General features: G+C 41.3%; 1 protein-coding gene across 1 annotated transcript in view; it reads right to left on the bottom strand.

Annotated features, from left to right (window-relative positions):
- LOC121325872 (slit homolog 1 protein-like) overlaps positions 1 to 18056 on the bottom strand; it is a 76091-nt gene that overhangs the window by 18166 nt on the left and 39869 nt on the right. Inside the window, exons 4-12 of the mRNA XM_041268957.1 lie at positions 14131 to 14202; positions 13438 to 13509; positions 12687 to 12758; positions 11302 to 11465; positions 6589 to 6736; positions 1773 to 1844; positions 932 to 1003; positions 433 to 504; positions 157 to 300 (exon numbers count right to left, since the gene is read on the bottom strand). Of these exons, the coding sequence (XP_041124891.1) occupies positions 157 to 300; positions 433 to 504; positions 932 to 1003; positions 1773 to 1844; positions 6589 to 6736; positions 11302 to 11465; positions 12687 to 12758; positions 13438 to 13509; positions 14131 to 14202 (888 nt within the window). The remainder of the gene's footprint in view (positions 1 to 156; positions 301 to 432; positions 505 to 931; positions 1004 to 1772; positions 1845 to 6588; positions 6737 to 11301; positions 11466 to 12686; positions 12759 to 13437; positions 13510 to 14130; positions 14203 to 18056) is intronic.

The following is an 18056-nucleotide window of genomic DNA, read 5'->3' as shown; positions in this document are numbered from 1 at the left end:
TTATGTAACCCGTCACTCACATTTAATGCAAACACAGATCTCAGTAGGACAGTTACATTTTTCATGCCCTTCAATTCATTTTTGGTGCTCGTTGGTTGAAACACAGATTGCAGAAGGTTAATAAACCTCAAAAAAATTCGGACTGAAATGACTCACAGAGTCTGCACAGCACGCAGGGCAGCGAAGGTCCCCTTGGCCAGAGTCTGGATCTTGTTGTCATAGAGCGAGAGCAGGGATAGATTCTGCAGGTCCTGGAAGGCATCGGCACGGACACAGTGGATCTTATTGGCATTCAGCAGCCTGGAATGAGAGAGACAAACACAAACAGCAGGAAATCCTCAATTACTGTAGTGAACTGCTTACAGTACACTGAGTGGACAGTTTGGTAATTGATGTTACTATTATTATGATTACAATTATTATGTTACTTACAATAGCTGCAAGGCATACAGTCCATCAAAAACACCTTTGGGTAGGTCTGTGATTTTATTTCCATAAAGGACCCTGAAAAATAAACACTTATTAAATACTATTAACGGAAAATAAGTACAGAAACCCCCCCAAAAAAACCACACCACCTGCAAATCTTACACAGTGATATTCAGGGGCAATGAAGTGGCACAACAATGCCATAATTCTGCATTAACAGGCAATGTTAAGACAAGAGCAGCAGCAATTGTCCCACTGCTAGACTGGTACCAGGTGGAAACATTTTCCGATTTTGTGATAGACTCGGAGTAGGAACAATCAATCCACACAGCACACTCTACCTGTGTGTTACCATACTAGGACCACTGTGCAAAATTGGCTCCACATTGCTGGTAATGCTGAGACATACTAATGGCCAGGCATGTGTCTGTTCACATTATCACATAGATATTATAATTGTACCCCAATGGTATTTTTCACACTTGTCTTTCAAGGTACCCACAGTGAGTTGAGAGAGCGCAGTCCTTGGAAGGCATCAGGTGCAATCTCAGAGATGTGGTTGTTGCTCAGGTCTCTGGAGAGAAACAGCGTGCAGACTGGTTTAATACACACGCACATACAGCACAGCAGATATTGGGTTTATTTTCTCCAGGAATGAATTGTGTTACCTGTAGAAATTGCAGGGCTGTTACTGGTGATCAGCCTGTTGCAGAGCAGTATTTCTGGGACAGTGTACATTTATATATAAACTCACAATTGATTTATATCATGAACCAGGGAATAATAGCTGGATTTACTCAAAGCCTGGTTATCTCCCTGTATTTCTGGCCAAAGTTGAGGGACCACACTCACTGTACAAAGGCAGCAGAAAAAAAGAATATTGGGAGATTTTTTTTTTCTACAGTTAAAAAGAACATAATGTTTGCATATCCAGCCACTGAAAGAACAGGGATAATGAGCAGGTTATTAAATAGGACAGAACAACGTTAGGGAACCGAAGCCAGGAAAGTTATACCTTTCAAATTACCCAGAGCAAAGGTACATAAGCCAGGGACAGCTTAGTTGAAATATTTAAACAGGACTCTTCCCTGACCTCGGAAACAGTTCCATGGGATTCATTAAGTCGACAGGACCTTCAGTCAGAGCTTCACTGGGAAGATGACCACTCCTGCTTGCTTAGGGGATTGGTCAAATATCTGGACAGGAGGGACAAAGGTCCCATAACTTGGCAATTCTTACTGAGCAGACCCTATGAATCCAAGGTGGTATGGCAGCGAGTACAGTACATCCCTTTCTCTTCTGCTTCCCCAGCAGCTTGCTTTAGCACTGAAATGTTTACTTACATTCTGCGCAGCTTCTTGTAGGGGGAAAAGGCTCCCGGTGGGACCGATTTAATCCCATTCTGTTCCAGACGTCTGAAGACAAAAACAAATTTGATAAAACAGTCAGCAGACACAGTTAGCACTGCTATCTTATCATGTATGTCAGAAATGATTTCCCCTGCAGCAGGAGCCAGCAGAGATGCAACGTCTTGTTTCCACTGGTCTTGCTCTTTCAAACTAGTTTCAGAGCTGGGGCACACAGCGGTCGATTTGATCAACCTTTACCGGTATCCACAGTGATAAGCCACACCTGGATCTTTTTAGAGCATTTTACAGCATTGCATAGCATCGACTACCTATATGCAGTAACACTGAATTACCCCTAAAACAAGTGGAACATGCAATCCAGAGAAATCCATGATGATGTAAAATGCTCAAAAACACCCTGTTGTTTATCTAGTGGTGATCAGATGGGTTATAAAGCCATGCCCTCCAGTCCATATTACCAGTAGTAGAACCCTTTGATCAAAGTGGCTTTTCTTGGTAAATACTAGGCTGTTTTTGAAGTGCAGAATGTTGAAGCAAACAGCAGACTATGATAATTGTGTAGCTGAATCTGCATCATAACAGAAGTCGCAATCACAAATTGTTGATGCAGTGAAGTTTTAGTGCCAATTTACTACACTTCTACAGCAACACAACAGAGGCTTATCCTACAGGCAGTGCAAGATGCCAAGCCAAGAGCGTGCAACACAAAGCAGAATAAGCTGTGGGGAAGTCAACAGATGTTCCAGTGCCAGTTCATTCTCTCCAGCTGCCTGGAGAAAGTAGCAGAAAAAAAATAGCATCCTCCCTCCAACTTTTTGTTTGTCCATCTGTCTGGCTGCCAGCAGCGGGCATCACAGGCCTGCATTATTAAAGGCATGTGTGGTTGCATCGGTCAAGAAAGATTCATTTATTGCAGAAACTTCGGAAATCTCAATCTAATCGGCTTCAGATGTGCTGGAATGATCCTGGAATACAATAAAGGCTTATTTTTTGGTGCTCTGAAAATCCCATTAGTGGCTGCTAGGGGCTCGCTATGTATTAGGGCTCTCGTTAATGGGCTGGCTTGTGTTTTTCCAGAGAGCGGCAGTGCAGGCAGCTGCCTTCGAGACCCACACACAAACCCCCCTAAGCCTAATTAAGGGAGGAATTTTAAAAGCTGTGAACTGACCTATAAATAAACAGCATTTTGCTGGCCCGTGTTGGGGGTAGCTGCCTGAGAACTGCTGTGCCTGCTCTGCCTGCCACACAGCGGGGAGGAAAAGCAAGCACCACTCCCTGTGCACATCCGCAGCCCGGAACTACTTTCACATTCAAATTCATTCCCGGGTTGCGTGGGCAATAAATAATACCCACTTTTCACTTAAAATCTGCTTGAAATAGGAAATAGGTGGTGCTGGATTTCAAATTGTATGTGCTTTTATTATCTATTATCTTAATTATCTGAAGCAGAATATACTATTCACCAAAAACTGTGTTTTCTTCTGCAGCTTTTCAAGAGGGTTAAATGAAACCTTGTTTTAGTTTGTTGCGGCACAGATTCCCCTGCAAATCACTGCGATTTTTCAAGGGACGCTTGTTAAAAATAATTCAGAACAGAAACAAGTGAGCAGGGGACGGCTGCCATCCATGCCTAATGATGTTAGATTGAAATGTGTTTACATAGGCACTGCATTCTACAAATGACTTCAGGGACGTAAATGAATTCAGTGGTGACTTTAGTTTGAAAGAGACGCTACAAATTCTCTTTGAAAGCAACACTCCTATTACAATATCCGAGCAAAGGCTGAGAATGAAGTAAAACATTATTTATTAGTGTGGTTATATAAAGTGTGTGACTCTACAGACAAGTTGAAGGTTTGAATGGATTTGTTCAAGTTCCAAACTTACCTAAAAACGTTTGAAAACCATAGGCCAAGCTCACTTTGGTATCTTCGATTTACGCAGTGTAGAAGTAAAGCGTTAATTTAACTACCGACATTAACTGGATAATAAATGGCTGTACTGACCTATGATCTTCTGTACCTGGGTTATGGATTAAATAGTGAGATATCAATGGACAGGAGTCCAAGAAAGTCTCACTAAATAGCAGGGTGCATTGGTGACGCTCAATAACACTCAAAAGCATGTCTGGTATAGCCATTATTAAATTTGTAGAACATCTGCACTCCTGATTAGTCCCACGTACAGGTGCATAGACGACCAAATTGAAACTTTGATAAGAAAATAGAAACTAGCATCTCGGTCGCAAGACCTTTGTCAGAGCAAACAGTGGAGAGTTAGCACCCATCTCAAACGTGAGATACTTTCGACTCTAAAGGTCATTCTACACACCAATATGATACCACAGGGCCCCAGACATGAAATATCCATGCATTTGTGAGCCTGCAGCAACAGACGGTCCTTGTCTAAACATTGACAAATGACTCCTGCAGCAGCGATCAATAACTCAAAAAGCACGGCACCATGACATGACGAGGTGCCCAGGTGATACATCTGTGCATTCAAAAGCAGCAGATTGAAATTGATCTGGGTCAGGAGTAAAGCTCCGAAATCATGGTCAGGGGGCATTGTTTCCCAATGCAAAGAAATCAGCAAGAGGGAGTTTCAATCAATCGGGTAAAGCAGAAAGCCAGTGAATAATCAATGCAGATCATTTCATTTATCAGCTGCAAGGATTGCCTTAATTGAATGGGAATACCTAATGTAATCAGTTATTCATCTAGAGAAAGACACAATAGATTGAGAGACACACAGACCATAACTCTCAGTAAGTAAAGAGATACAAACTATACATGTATTTCTCAACCTCACAGAATCTCTCTCTCTCTCTCTCTCTCTCTCTCTCTCTCTCTCTCTCTCTCTCTCTCTCTCTCTCTCTCTATATATATATATATATATCATATTATATATGTACTAATTGAAACATATTCAAGTTAGTTACAGTGAAGAACTTCCATAGAAGGTATCGTAAACATTTTTGCTGACGTGAAAAAATGATCAAGTTTTGCACATTTGTTTTGCAGATTAGCTGTTTTTTTTTCCCCACACTGATGCAATTTAACCACAAAATCATGTTAATGTTTCAATCCAAACACTTCCTACATGCATCTCTGCTGAAGCTGAAAGGGCACTGCGGCCATATTGGCCGTGAACAAACATACATTTTAAGGGGCACTGCAGCAATTGAGAAGGGTACCCACACTGTTAATTTCGAGCCATTTATATATATATTCTTTTCTGTAACTAACTTGAATATGTTTCAATTATATATATATATATATATATATATATATATATATATATATAGAGAGAGAGAGAGAGAGAGAGAGAGAGAGAGAGAGAGAGAGAGAGAGAGAGAGAGAGAGAGAGAGAGATTTAACAGAAACTTTTTATAAATGTTATTGTCCTTTATCAATTTATAATTCCTTAAACTGTATCAGCAAGCTTTTTTTTTTCTTTTTTTCACAGTACCAGTCATATATAAACTTGAAAGAGATCCTGAATGGTACTCGAAACTCAGCTAATGGGGAATGTTGATCTTAGGAAACATAAACAAAGCATTGAAATGAGTATTGTGTGTCTGCATTACATACTTAGCAGGAGAGGAAAGAGGAAATTCAGCCGGCTAGATGACTTGGTGAAATTGTATACCGACTATGAAATAAGGTGCACATTTTCCATCCCTTGTGGGGTTTTTCTCATTATTTATACAAAGCATGGAATCCTACTATTTTTTTATTATTTTTATTTTTAATTTAAGCTTGCCAAAACATCCTATTAGTCCTCAAAATGTAAAGAATGGGGTTTATTGATTCCAAACAACAGGGTACAGGAGTTTATATAATATAAACATATAATGAGTAATGACCATCGTCCCTGCTGCCCCCTGTGTAGGGCATATATGCAGTTTCCTCTTTATCTGACCTCAACCTATGTATAGAAACCAAGATGATTTTTATTATTGTTATTTCTTTCAATGAATATATTGTCATTGCATATTTCCATCCTCTGAAGGGCCGGCCAGGGGTGGGGTGAAGGGTGCAGATCAAGGGTCCTTGTTGGAACCAATCTCCTACAGCAGATCTCATTTACATGCAGAGTTTTCCTCTGGGCTTAACCCCCTTGCATTATTAAAGAGACTGATGTTTAGTAGAGACTGCTCAGTTTGGTGCAGTTTCGGGGTGATCATCTATTCTCTCCCCTGGGGTTTGTGGATGAGAGTTGCTGATCCCCCACTCTTGTCAGTCAGCCGTGTCATGATGCACTGATTAGTTAAGGAACCGCTAAACTCAACTCTAGTCCTGAAGCCCCCGCAATGGCTCCCTGTTGCGTCGCATTCAAGATCCAAAGTTCAGTTGTTGATGGTTCGTGTCAACACACTGTAGCCAACTCCTTCCCTCCGTGCTTCACATACTGTCATCAGACATCAGCTTTAATGTAATCTTGGTTGTCATTTTGACAACACCTGTCATCATTTTCACAAGTTCTCTACATGAGTGGGGTAAAAGCCAAGTGAGAGGAGGGGATTTACTGTCATTTGCATGTTAACTAGGTTGACAGGAAAGATGACAACCAGTGTGCAAAAAAATCCTTCTAATATTGTAAAATTGGTACCAGTGACCAACGCAGGATCTGGCAGAGATCGGCAACATGTTGTAACTGCTGTATGTTATTTATCACATTTTATTAACAGATCACTATAATAAAATCCCTGATACAGGACATACATAAAAGCTACAGTTTCTTAGCAACACTTCCTAGAGAAATCCCAGCGCTGGGGTCTACTCACATTTCGGCCATGCTGTCGGGCAGGTTGGCTGGGATGGCAGTCAGCCCCTTTCCTCTGCAGTCCACAATGTTGTTGCTGCAGGTACACATGGCTGGACAGGATCCGGCCACCAGGCTGCAGGGCTGTGAATGTGGGGACTGCGCATGTGCTAGGAGAGGGGAGAGAGATTTAAAAATAGAGTCGTGCTTTACATTAATCAGTAAGGGGTGAGCTGATACTCGCACTCATGGTTGCCCTTGAATCGGATTTTAAAACACTCAATGCGGTCTGCCAGCGAGATTACAGCAATTTGCTTTGAATAACCTTGGAAGAGTGGCAGTGCAAGGCTTTACAGCTTTCAATCCAGCTAGAAAGGAAATGGCATAAATAGATATCTCCCAAAATGTAAAGCCCCAGTAAGTTACGGGGATATCTGTCTCCCTATATACCCATGCTAATGATTGCACTGGCATGACATGTATTATGAATAGATGGTTTTTTTTTTTTATAAGAATTGAATATGAGCCATCAGCTGCTTCAGACATGACATTTGCACATAATAAAGTATGACAAGGTCAAGTTCACCTCGTCATTACTTTTCCTCAAGTGAAAGTGACTGTTTTCCTCCTTGCTTGCACACTGCAGTGCAATATATTCTGCATCCAAGTGAAAAATCAAAAGCTTATGATAGAATGACACCCGATATTACATGTGAGATGAGGGAGAGCGTCTCTAGATTTGCTTTTATTTCACTGCTGTTTCGAGATGCATCCGATAGCAGAGCGGTTCAGATGAACCAGTTCTAATATGACATCGCAGATTGCCATAGTAACCCGTGTCTTGGAATCAGCCATGGAACCTGTCTGCAATGCAAGAAGGGCTGTGAAACTGTTTTTTTTTTGTTTGTTTTTTTTTCAGACTCATTGCGGCTGCAGTATGTCTGGCCTGCTCTCTTTAATTGTTTCCAGAGAGATTAACTTGATTGGGTTTGATTGCTAAATAAATACTCCACTGTGAAACTCGTCACATAATGCTATAAAGACTCAACTGTTAACATTCATTATGGGACTGTAGATTTAAAATGTAAACTGTAGCCAGTGTGTGCAATCTCTGCATTCAATATGCATTAGCAATTGTTGTATTCATTCTTAATAGATTAAGGCCCACCACTGACATACAGGCATGTCTTCACAAAACTTCAAACCCACAAGTTACAGTATTTAAAGAATGTCTTTTTCAGCCTGATTTCGTTAGTTTATAATAAACAGCTGCTTATGTAAGCATTTACAATTACAGTGCTAATAACATTTGCCACCAGTGATGGAACATGAATCTCAAAAGCTGATAATTAATCAACCCTTTTTTTGAGAAGTTTTAAGAAGTTTAACCACCCCAATTCAGTCCTGGGAAGAGAGAAATTCCCAGGCACGATCCCAGATAAAAGTAGATAATCTTGCATTACATACATAAGGAAGCGATTTGTGATTGTGGTCAGAGATAGGTCTTGTTTTCTCTCTCTCTCAGTCTATGTGGGGAGTTAAAATGAGACATTTGCTATTCGCTGCCAGACGAAGATGAACACAAACAGACCTGCTTGTTATATTAGTTAGAGGCTCAACATCTCTTCAGACTGCACTTTTCACTGGGTGGAGAGCCTGGATGTTCTGTGTGAAGCCTCTTTCTCTTTTGAAGACTATTATGAATTCCCAGTGTCTCTTCATTCACAAACATAGTAACATACAAACATATGAGAACAGACTAACACATGCAAGGATGCACATAGACAAAGACACGCTGTTACAATCCTGAGCGCACATGAAAGTACTGTAATTATTCAAATATAAAGCACAATTTTTTTAACATTAGGCTGTAGTCACTAGACATCCACTGGAACATGAATTGAAGGAAACCAGCAGTACAGAAATGTTGAGTTCTGTGAAAATACAGTTTCTGCCATTTTTAGTGACAGCTCAAGAACCATCCTTCACAATTTGTTTTTTTTTCCTCAACACAGTTAAGTGACCAAGTCACTTTATAGCAGTCCTGTAAACAGATACATATTTTCAGATTTTTTATTTTAAAACTATGAACTTCACCGCAGATGAATTCCTCCTCTTATGTTCTTTTACCATTCAATAGTCAGTCACCTCACTGTCAATAGCCAGCCCTCACGAAATTAATGCAAGATGGAGGAAAGACAACCTCAGGAAATACTGCACAGGAATCTTAAACAAGAGCCATGGAGAAGAGAGTAGAAATTAGCCCAACAGCTACAAATCCAGTTTCCAACTCACTGACAACGAAAACCAGTTCAGCCCAGGTTAACCAGCGGGCGTCCAGCCCTGAAATCCAATCCGTGTCTGGGTTTCGCTGGGCTTTCCCCCAACATAACCCAATACTCTACATCATCCAGCCCAGGCCCCCCAAATCCCACGCAGGTGTTCCCGGCACAAAAGTCACCCCCCTGTTTCTCTCCCCTGCTGCGGAGAGCACTGCATGCCAGCGAGCCAGGCTCTAATGATCCATGCGATGCGAGTTCAATGGCTGGTCACAGCTCCGAGTGTTTGTGTGTCTGTGTGTGTGTTTGAGGGGGGGCGGGACACTTAACCCTATCCATGGCAGTTCTCGCAGCACTTTTACGTTAACTGGCCCTTTAATAACCCAATTGAAGACCAAATGCAAAAGTTTATGCTGTTCAGTCTGTTTTAAGTTTTCCTGCTGCTTAGTAGCATGTTGCTTATCCTAATAGAAACACCAATCCCCTTTCTCCAGCACAAGAGCTATGGCGAAGTGCGCTCTCATATGGAGTTTCATTACACGGGTGGGGGGGGGGTCCATCTTCTCTCTCCAGCAAGCATATATCTTAAAGCAATTTAACAACATATGACTTTACAACTCTGCGTTCTTCACGCCTCTCATTCTAACATAAAGACATGTGCCAAATGGGAGCTTTAAACCTTCCAGCTCCTGGAAAACCACCCAGATCCCCAGACCCCACCTCCAAGTATCCCTCTCCTCCCAAGAGCTTTGCCCAGTGGGGACCAGTTTCAGGAAGTCTGGCTCCATTCTTTATCTTCAGCGACTTACGAGTTAATATTTGGTCATACCACCTAGCTATATAAAAACCATTAGCGTAACAGCTTCCCACACACACAGATCAGCACACAGCTGACATAGCAGCCATGATGGATGTAGAGACTAATTCAATCCAATTGGAGAAAAACAGCAATTGTGAAAAAGCAGGGTTGTTACTGTACCCAGAGCGGATTCAAATCACACAGGGGAAACCCTGCAACACAAGGCCCGTAATGAGCTCTGTTTAATTTGTTTGGTTCATTTATTAAAAACAAAACTTCCTGACAGGGACAGGCTGTTCCCACAGAGCTGAGTTACTGCCCGCAAGATTGCTGGGGTTTAAGGCTTCGTTAAGGGAGCCTTGGCACGTGAAAGGTTTGGCTGACGTGCTACTAACATGCTACAGGTCTTGAACAGCTGATGTTACATTACAGTATTGCGAACAAACATTAGTTTTCTGAAACTATTTCAAAACAGAATATTGTTATTCTGAAGGTCCAGGTAGACAGGACCCTGATTGACTTCAACAGCACAGTGTACCTGACCCAAGGATGTGGCATTGGTTGGTTTGTACTCTCAGTAAAGAGAGCTATGACATCAAGAACACTTCCTGCAGCACTGAGGAGGTCTGCTGTGCTTAGTGCAGCTAGTTTGGTGTGGCATATTTACATTAAAGTTGTGCTTGTTATTTTTTAGACATGCCAAATTGTATTTTACCACGCAATCACCTTTTACCTTAACAACTGGCACAGCTATTTTATTATGTTTCTGATTTGGAGGAAGGGAATTCGCCATACTTCAGCAAACTGTTCCTACCTTGAAACACAGCTGCACCTTGCTGTGGTGCTTGTTGATTGATAAACAGCACAGCTGGCACTCCACACACCATGGGCGCTGGTATCAGTGGATGGAGATCTAGGTTATCTCTCAGTAACTGCATGTTTAAAGGATTATCTTGTTTGGGTTATCTTGCTATGACCGTAGGCTGCAAAGCACTGTAATCCCCAGGCCTGTCAATCTCTCTCACTCTTTTCACACAGAAATCAATTGCAGACAATGCAAAGTGTCTCTGCTCTAGTAACCTAGATTCACGTGTCACACTCAATACCCAGAACGAAAGGTGCAGGGATGTGTATGAAGTCCCATTGCACACTGCTGACCCCAGCAAAGGAATGCAGTCCTGGCTGTGGGGGACCCTGCAGTCACTCCAGTCTCACCTCTCCCAGTAAGTGGAAGAGAATGTAATATGTTTATAATTCAGGGATACATTTAATTTCAATTTCAGCTTATGAAGCAGAACTGCATCCTTGTGTTTTTGATCACTGTGCTGGTATGTTCCTGTTTCTCTCTGTTTTCAGTGTACAGGTATGTGATTCTTTAAATAAAGGATACTGTTCTTCCGTTCAGGAGCATGTCTTTAAATATCTTTAATGATTGTGCGGGGACTGGGAGAAGAGAATTATAGCTGTACCTTGTCATTTGCAGACTCTTTAGAAAAGTAAACCGATGGACCAGATGTCTTTACTCCAAATTGCAAAGTGTAATATCTTTGTTTGTTAGTTTTTAAATATTGCTAATTTTATTTTTACTTTAGCAAAAAAAACAGCACAGTTTGCACTGGTGTGAAGGGACAGCACCAAGTGTGTTTAAAGTGCTTACCTGGGCAGGCGAACTCCTGTTTCTGGACCTCGGCCACATTGAGACCACGCAGTTGTGTTGGGCCGCTGCACTGGGTAAACAGCCCAATGGTGGGTCTCTGCCTCAGCCACTGGGAAAGCCAGGCCAGGTGGCAGTCACAATGCAGGTTGTTGGAGTGCAGGCGGCTGGGAAGGCAGGCAGGTTGAAAAGCATCATATCACCATTCACATACATGTATGATTTTAGAATGACTGGCACTTCAGAGAATTACTAACCTGGATTTATAACTAAGTACCATGGCAACACAATGGAAAAGCTCTAAGCAGCTAGAAATGGCCTACAGGCAGACCTAATTTGTATTGTGGCCTATGGCCTTAACTGATATATCAAAGAAAAGCATTTATACATCTTATTGGCATGGGTTAGATGTGACCTGTAGTTACTGTGAAAGTGTAATATCGCTATTGGTAACAAGAAAAAACAAAAATTGTTTTTTTAAAAAACAAAAAATAAAAAAAAACAACAACAAAAAAAAACATTTGCGCACATAAATTGAATTCTGCCTTAACTTGTTTGAGCTTATCAAAATAAATAACAACATCCACTGTCTGGTTTTTATTTACAAAACTATTACTGGTAATTCTTATTTGACGAAATCATACTTCCAGATTTCTGTCAAATCATCAGATCCCAAGGCAAAAATGTCAAAAGTGTGGTAACACTGCAATAATTATAGTTCCTGCACACAAATATTACAGTTAATAACTGCAGCACTGTAGTACTTGAATTATAATAATGTACTGCATTTTTGCTATATTATATTATAGTACAGTATATTATAAAACTATAAACCAAAGCATGTTTTCATGGAATTGGCTCCATCATTCCATGTTTTCCCCAAAGTAAAGGAAGGAAGTGGTAACTGTGTGGCCACTGGCTCAGCACCAACACTGATCCGGAGTGTCAGTTTGCATTTGGAGGATATGTGAATGTATCACTTTCATCTGGTTTTCAGTTGCACACTGTGTGTGACAATGGGGCACCGAGACTCCCCTGAAAAGGGGCAACACTAATTCTACTGGGCTACTTCTTTTAGAATTACTTATTGTTTTTAAAAAAGTTTTTTTCATGACTTGTAGATGTTCTGGAGATGCTCCACTCAATGAATCTAACAGTTTTGCAGAGCAGCAGCTGTTTGTATTATTTGTGTTTGTATTAACCACAAACAAAAGCATGTGCTGCCTGTTTAAACTTTTGCAAAGAGGAGTGGTAGTTAAATTGACACAGTATTGAAAGCAGAACCACCAGATGTATTTCACACTTTATATACTCTGAAACTGACTTGCTGTACAATGTTGCTTTATTATTTTGCATTGTAAAGCCTGTGAATTGGGTGCATTACTCACAAGGTTCGGAGCTTGGGCATGTGGTTGAAGCTGGAGATGGGAATGCTGCTGATGTTGTTGTTATTCAGGGTCCTGGAGGACAACACACAGATAGAAGAAATGTCATTTGTGGATAACTGGACTGTTTAAAAACCGGCACCCAATCAAAAGGATTCCAGCAGCTACTGCAAATCTGCTTCAGGCTTTCATGAGACTAGGCAGTCCCCACAGCCTCCATGCCATCCCAGCCTCTCTCTTGTCTTGGCTTCCTTCTGCTTGAAAAACTTTAACTCCAGAGTTCACTGCAATGGCACTAGTGCGCTTTGAACATCCCCCCCACACCCCTTTAACTCAAAATTGTCCATTGTATTGGTTTTGTCTTACACCCAGAGTACTGACAAACAATGGGTACCATAGCCTGTATTTCAAAATCATCAAAGGTTCAGTTTTAGACTAAGTTTAATACATGTCTTGCAACCAGAATGTGTGCCACTGGCAGCATGGCACTGTTAGCTACTGTAATATATGTGTATGTCCCCCTGTTAGTCTACTCCAGCTATAGCTAGCCCCTATAAAAGCACCAAAAAAGCAGGATTGCAGCCTAAACTCAAAGGCGCAGGTTACTTCCTGTTTGTTGATGCACTGTTGTGCCCCCTTGTGGTGGGCTCTGTGCAATAACAGTAGCTTATTGCAAATGGAAGTCTGCAGTGGGGAGTGCTGGCTGGGGGTGGGAAATAGGAAAGTGGATTCAGGACACTGCAGCTCTACTTACAGGACCTCCAGCCCTCTCATCGCCCGGAAGGCTCCATCCTCAATGCAGGTGATCTGGTTCTTGTCCAGCTGCCTGTTTGATTCATAGAGGAGACAGACAAGCTTAGGGTTATACTCTGTGTCATTCATTGTGGGAGATTTGAAAAAGCCCTGGTACTATAATTGTGCAATATGAAGTTGTGGTGCATAATGAAGCTTACAATCTTTTGGTCTGATGAAACTCATATTACTCAACTTATTTATTTTATGAATTCCTACCTAGGATTTAAACTGATGGCACAGACTTAAAAGTTCAAATTGCAGTACAAAAAATCCCACTATAAGTGAATGTAAATACAAATAAAAACTGTGGTAAAAGGGAAAGAATACCATAAAAACAAATTGCCTGTGTGTAATAAAGGCTTAACATCAGGGCAATGTAAGTACAAACAGAGAGCCTTGGATGGTAGCATTACCGGTATATGTAACGATAGAGGCCTTATATTGCTATGGTAGAAGAGCATTTTAGAGCAAGGTACATTTACTTAAGAAGCAGAGTTTGGAGTGCTACAGCATCAGAATGTGCTCTCTGTATAGACAGCCCTTGTATAGCTGAGAGTTTTGCTGGAGTGGAAAGCTTGGTTTGGGAGGCGGTGTCACAGTGTGTGTTGAGGGAGGGCCCAGGCAGCGTTGTTCCAGCGCTGGGTGTACTCACAGGTTCTTTATATCAGTGGCTCCACGGAACCCCTTCCTGGGGATGGCCTGGATAAAGTTCTCGCTCAGGTCACTGCAGAGAAAGCAGGTTAAGTCATTAGAGCTTCAATAATTCATCCTGGCTGCGCTCATCAATGATTCATGGTAACTGAGGAGTTTACCTATAGTGTTTGTTGAGGTAGGACTGATGGTTGCCCGTGTCTGAACCCCGAAAGACACTCTGATAATCTTCCCCTGGCTCTCTCAGTGATTTCTATTTACCTGCCTGGGAATGTTAACAGCCAGCAATGTGCTTACTCACCTATATTTGAAAAGCTTATTCAAAAACTTGTAACTCTCACTTTTTTAATAGAATGTTTTAATGTCTGTTTTGCTGAGGTACACAAGGTTTGGCATTCATTAAACTTAACTAAGCCTGCCATGGATAACCAGTTCCGGCTACTTAACACAGTTTTATAGCTGTGCTATGCCTTCATTGTAAACCGACACTTCACACTGCTGCAGTGTAACACATTCCAAATGTGCAGTTAGACTTAACTATTATAAAATACTGTACTGTAGTATTATATAGTAAAGTCAAAAATAGCATATAGCATATCATAGTATTTCACACAGTACAATAAACGATAGTGTTTTAGCTATTAGTATACAATACTACAGTATTTTATTATATGGCTAACTTCCACTGCTGTTACATTAATATTAACCTCTCGCCTGGTAAAGGGGTCCCCTAAGAAGTGAAGGGTCAGTCTCATTTAGAGACCCACACAATAGCCATTGATTGGGACTTGTGTGCAGAGAGAGAGAGAGAGAGAGAGAGAGAGAGAGAGAGAGAGAGAGAGAAAGGGAGGGAGAGAGTGTGAGAGAGGCAGGAATCCCTGGCCAGTGGTTTAATTAGTGGCAGCTTTTGTTCAGGCCCTGAAGAGTGAGCTCATTGCTTCCTATGTGGAGCAGGCTCAATCCCCCCGGCCCCCAGAGAGATCCAGAGAGAATGGGAACAACATCAGAGCACAGTAGAGAGGCAGGGAAATGAGACTGAGCATGAAAAAGGACCAGTCATTTATTCATGTTTCTTAGAGACAGTAATAACTCAGTATGTAAAATCAGACACAGCAGCAAGTATGGTAATGCAGTGCATTAGTATAGTACTTGTATTGCTCAATACAGTAAAACGTTACTATTTATTACAGTTGCACAAACTATAGGTAGTGATATATTAGAATTCCTTTTGACAATTCCATGATTATTTATGGTGTTTACATGAATTGTGTTTTCAATGTCACTTCACAAAGCTCATTCGCTTGAATCATTCACAAGGTAAGGTAGCTCAAAAATTGGAATACAATCAGATGTGGCAAGTAATGAAGACGCCAGCCCCCCGTCCCCCAGTGGCCCATCCACTTGATGCCCAACTCTTTCACTGCCTTGGGTTTTCATTTCCCTGCGCTCCATTGAAATCATAGAGACTCCAGGATCTGGGGGTTAAGAGGGCCAAACTCATAACAGAACGGTCTTCACTCCCTCCCAGCAGGGTGGCCCCTGGTGTCGGACACAGGGCTCTCTAAACAAACTGACCAGTTCCTTTCACCAAAACTCTGTTCACGCTACTGTGTGCTGGGGGAGAGCTGTGTTTGAAGTGGTCCCTGCTGAAATTACAGAATGATTGAAATCAGCAGTTTAAGCCTCCCTCTAATCCCTTTAGCACGCTTTAAAGCGATTGGCTGTGGTTTACAGCTCTAGGACACCTCCCCTGGCTGTGTGGGTTTGAGTGGATTAGGGTTTGGCGCAGCAGGGGGCTAATTGTGTCTCTGACCAGGGAGGGTGGTGGGGACTGTGCCACTCTCCATTCAGGGTACAGAAACTCTCCATTCCCTAATGACCCAGTTTCAATTTTTTTTTTTTATTTAACATTTTCACTTTCTTGTTTCTAGAGCGTGTGTGAGGTTCTGCTGCTTCTGCCAAGGTTAACCCTCTTCTAATAAAAGAACCATTACTTATCGGGTTTGAATCTTTTTTTTTTAGTATTGTTATTTTAACTGATTCATTTATTATGAAAGCTGCCATAGAAGGACTTCCCTATAGCCTTTCATTCAACCTCATGGTAAGTACAGTGCAGGCCGTGCCAAGCTCCCACTCCTCTCTCTATCACACACACACACACACACACACGCTGACAAATACCAATACGTCCTTCCCCCAACAAACATTTATGTATCTTTATTTATTTAACAGGGCTGCTAGAACTAATTGGTCTGGTAAATCATTTGAAAAACGTCAAGCAGACACAGATAAATCACATGGGATGCAAATTGAATAGATTATCAGATCCACGTTCTGGAAAACAACAGCAGACAGCATTAAATTGCACAGCCAAAATCTCCAACTAAAGAGCCTGCCGACAACTAATTGCTCAAGTTCCACTGGTAGAATTTCTCCAGTGCTTGCTGAAGTTTTACTAGTACGTCTATTCTTGGCTGGCCTGCATTTGTGTTCACTTCCAGAGCCACGATGAAGCCTAAAGCACTTTTTAACCTGCCGTCACTTAGCACTGGTAGACTATTACTTTTCTTTAAGGGCATCCATAAAATTCAATCAGACAGAACTTCATTATTTCAAATGTGGTCTGTCAGCCAATAGCTTAGTAGTTATTGTACATTAAGTGTCATAGAAATGAAGAGGGTTAGGGTTCAGTTATACACTCAAGTCCTCTGGGTCTTCCTGCATATTAATTAGTGTTAAAACACTCAAACACTCCATTCTCAGCTCTTCATCACTGTCACCCTGCTCCTTAATGAGCTCTAGAAACACTTGCAGAATCGGATGCTAGAGCTGTGTTCCATTAAGAAGTTCTCATATTAATTTGCGTACAATTATAAAAAGCAAAATACAAATCTAACAGAGCATAAATTCAAATGAACAATACAGACGCCTTTGTGTTGTTTCCTGTCAGCTTGCCATAGTTGTTACCTAGCTATATGTATGTGAAATACCTAACAAAGCTAGGACCTGTTATTACTGTACACTGGACAGAGATCATTATCTCTGAGGCAGCTAAATACATTACCCTACATCTGGGAGGCAGAACAAATAAAACCCAGGCAGCAGTACGTTGTGGGATATAGGATTCCTACAGTTTATTTGTGTATTTTCAATCAGTTTTGTTAAACCCTAATAATAAACCATGTGTTTTGAATAATTTCACGTGTGGCCATGTGAAAACTGTGTCAAGCCATGTGACACACAGCTAAACAGTCAGAGCCCTGCATTCTGAATCATCCTCTGGACTTGCACCAGGCTTCCCTTCAACAACCTTGTTCAGGTTCTTTAAAACACAGGTCCTCCCAAAGCCAGGGGGCAGGAGGGGGGGTCTGGGAAGCGTCAGGTGGAGATTACAGTCGGATAAATTTCTCCATTTAGGGGAGTGTTTGTAATCAACTCCAAATTATGTCTTATCGTTATCTTACTAAACATCTTCCACTCAAGTACAGAACTCCCCAGTAGCCTATTGCAGAAGGGGTTTGGCAAATCTCCAGGCTCAACTGCCAGTACAGGGTACATTTACACAACAAAAAAAGACTGTATTGCAGGATGGGACAGAAATGAATCTTTTTTTTTAATTTTGTTTTTTAAACTGTTAGTCAGTTGTATCTTTATTGCTCTATTAATACTTCTGATGATTTAAATGCGTTACCTTCTAAAAAAAACAAATAACTATTGAAATGTTGTAATGTGCCATTAGGCTCCTGGAACATTTTTTAAATCTGTGTTGCCTCCCTGTGAAATTATCTCCTTCTAAAAATAACCGATAAACCTAAACCCTGTCAAAAAAAAGGACTACTATCAATATAATCAGCTAAATGAAGCAAAATGTAAAATACATAGATTAGTAATGGCTTCGGTATTTTCTTTAAGTGTTGTTTTCAGTTT

The sequence above is a fragment of the Polyodon spathula genome, chromosome 13, assembly GCF_017654505.1.
Source record: "Polyodon spathula isolate WHYD16114869_AA chromosome 13, ASM1765450v1, whole genome shotgun sequence".
NCBI lineage: Eukaryota > Metazoa > Chordata > Actinopteri > Acipenseriformes > Polyodontidae > Polyodon > Polyodon spathula.
This window is presented reverse-complemented; position numbering and strand designations above follow the sequence as displayed.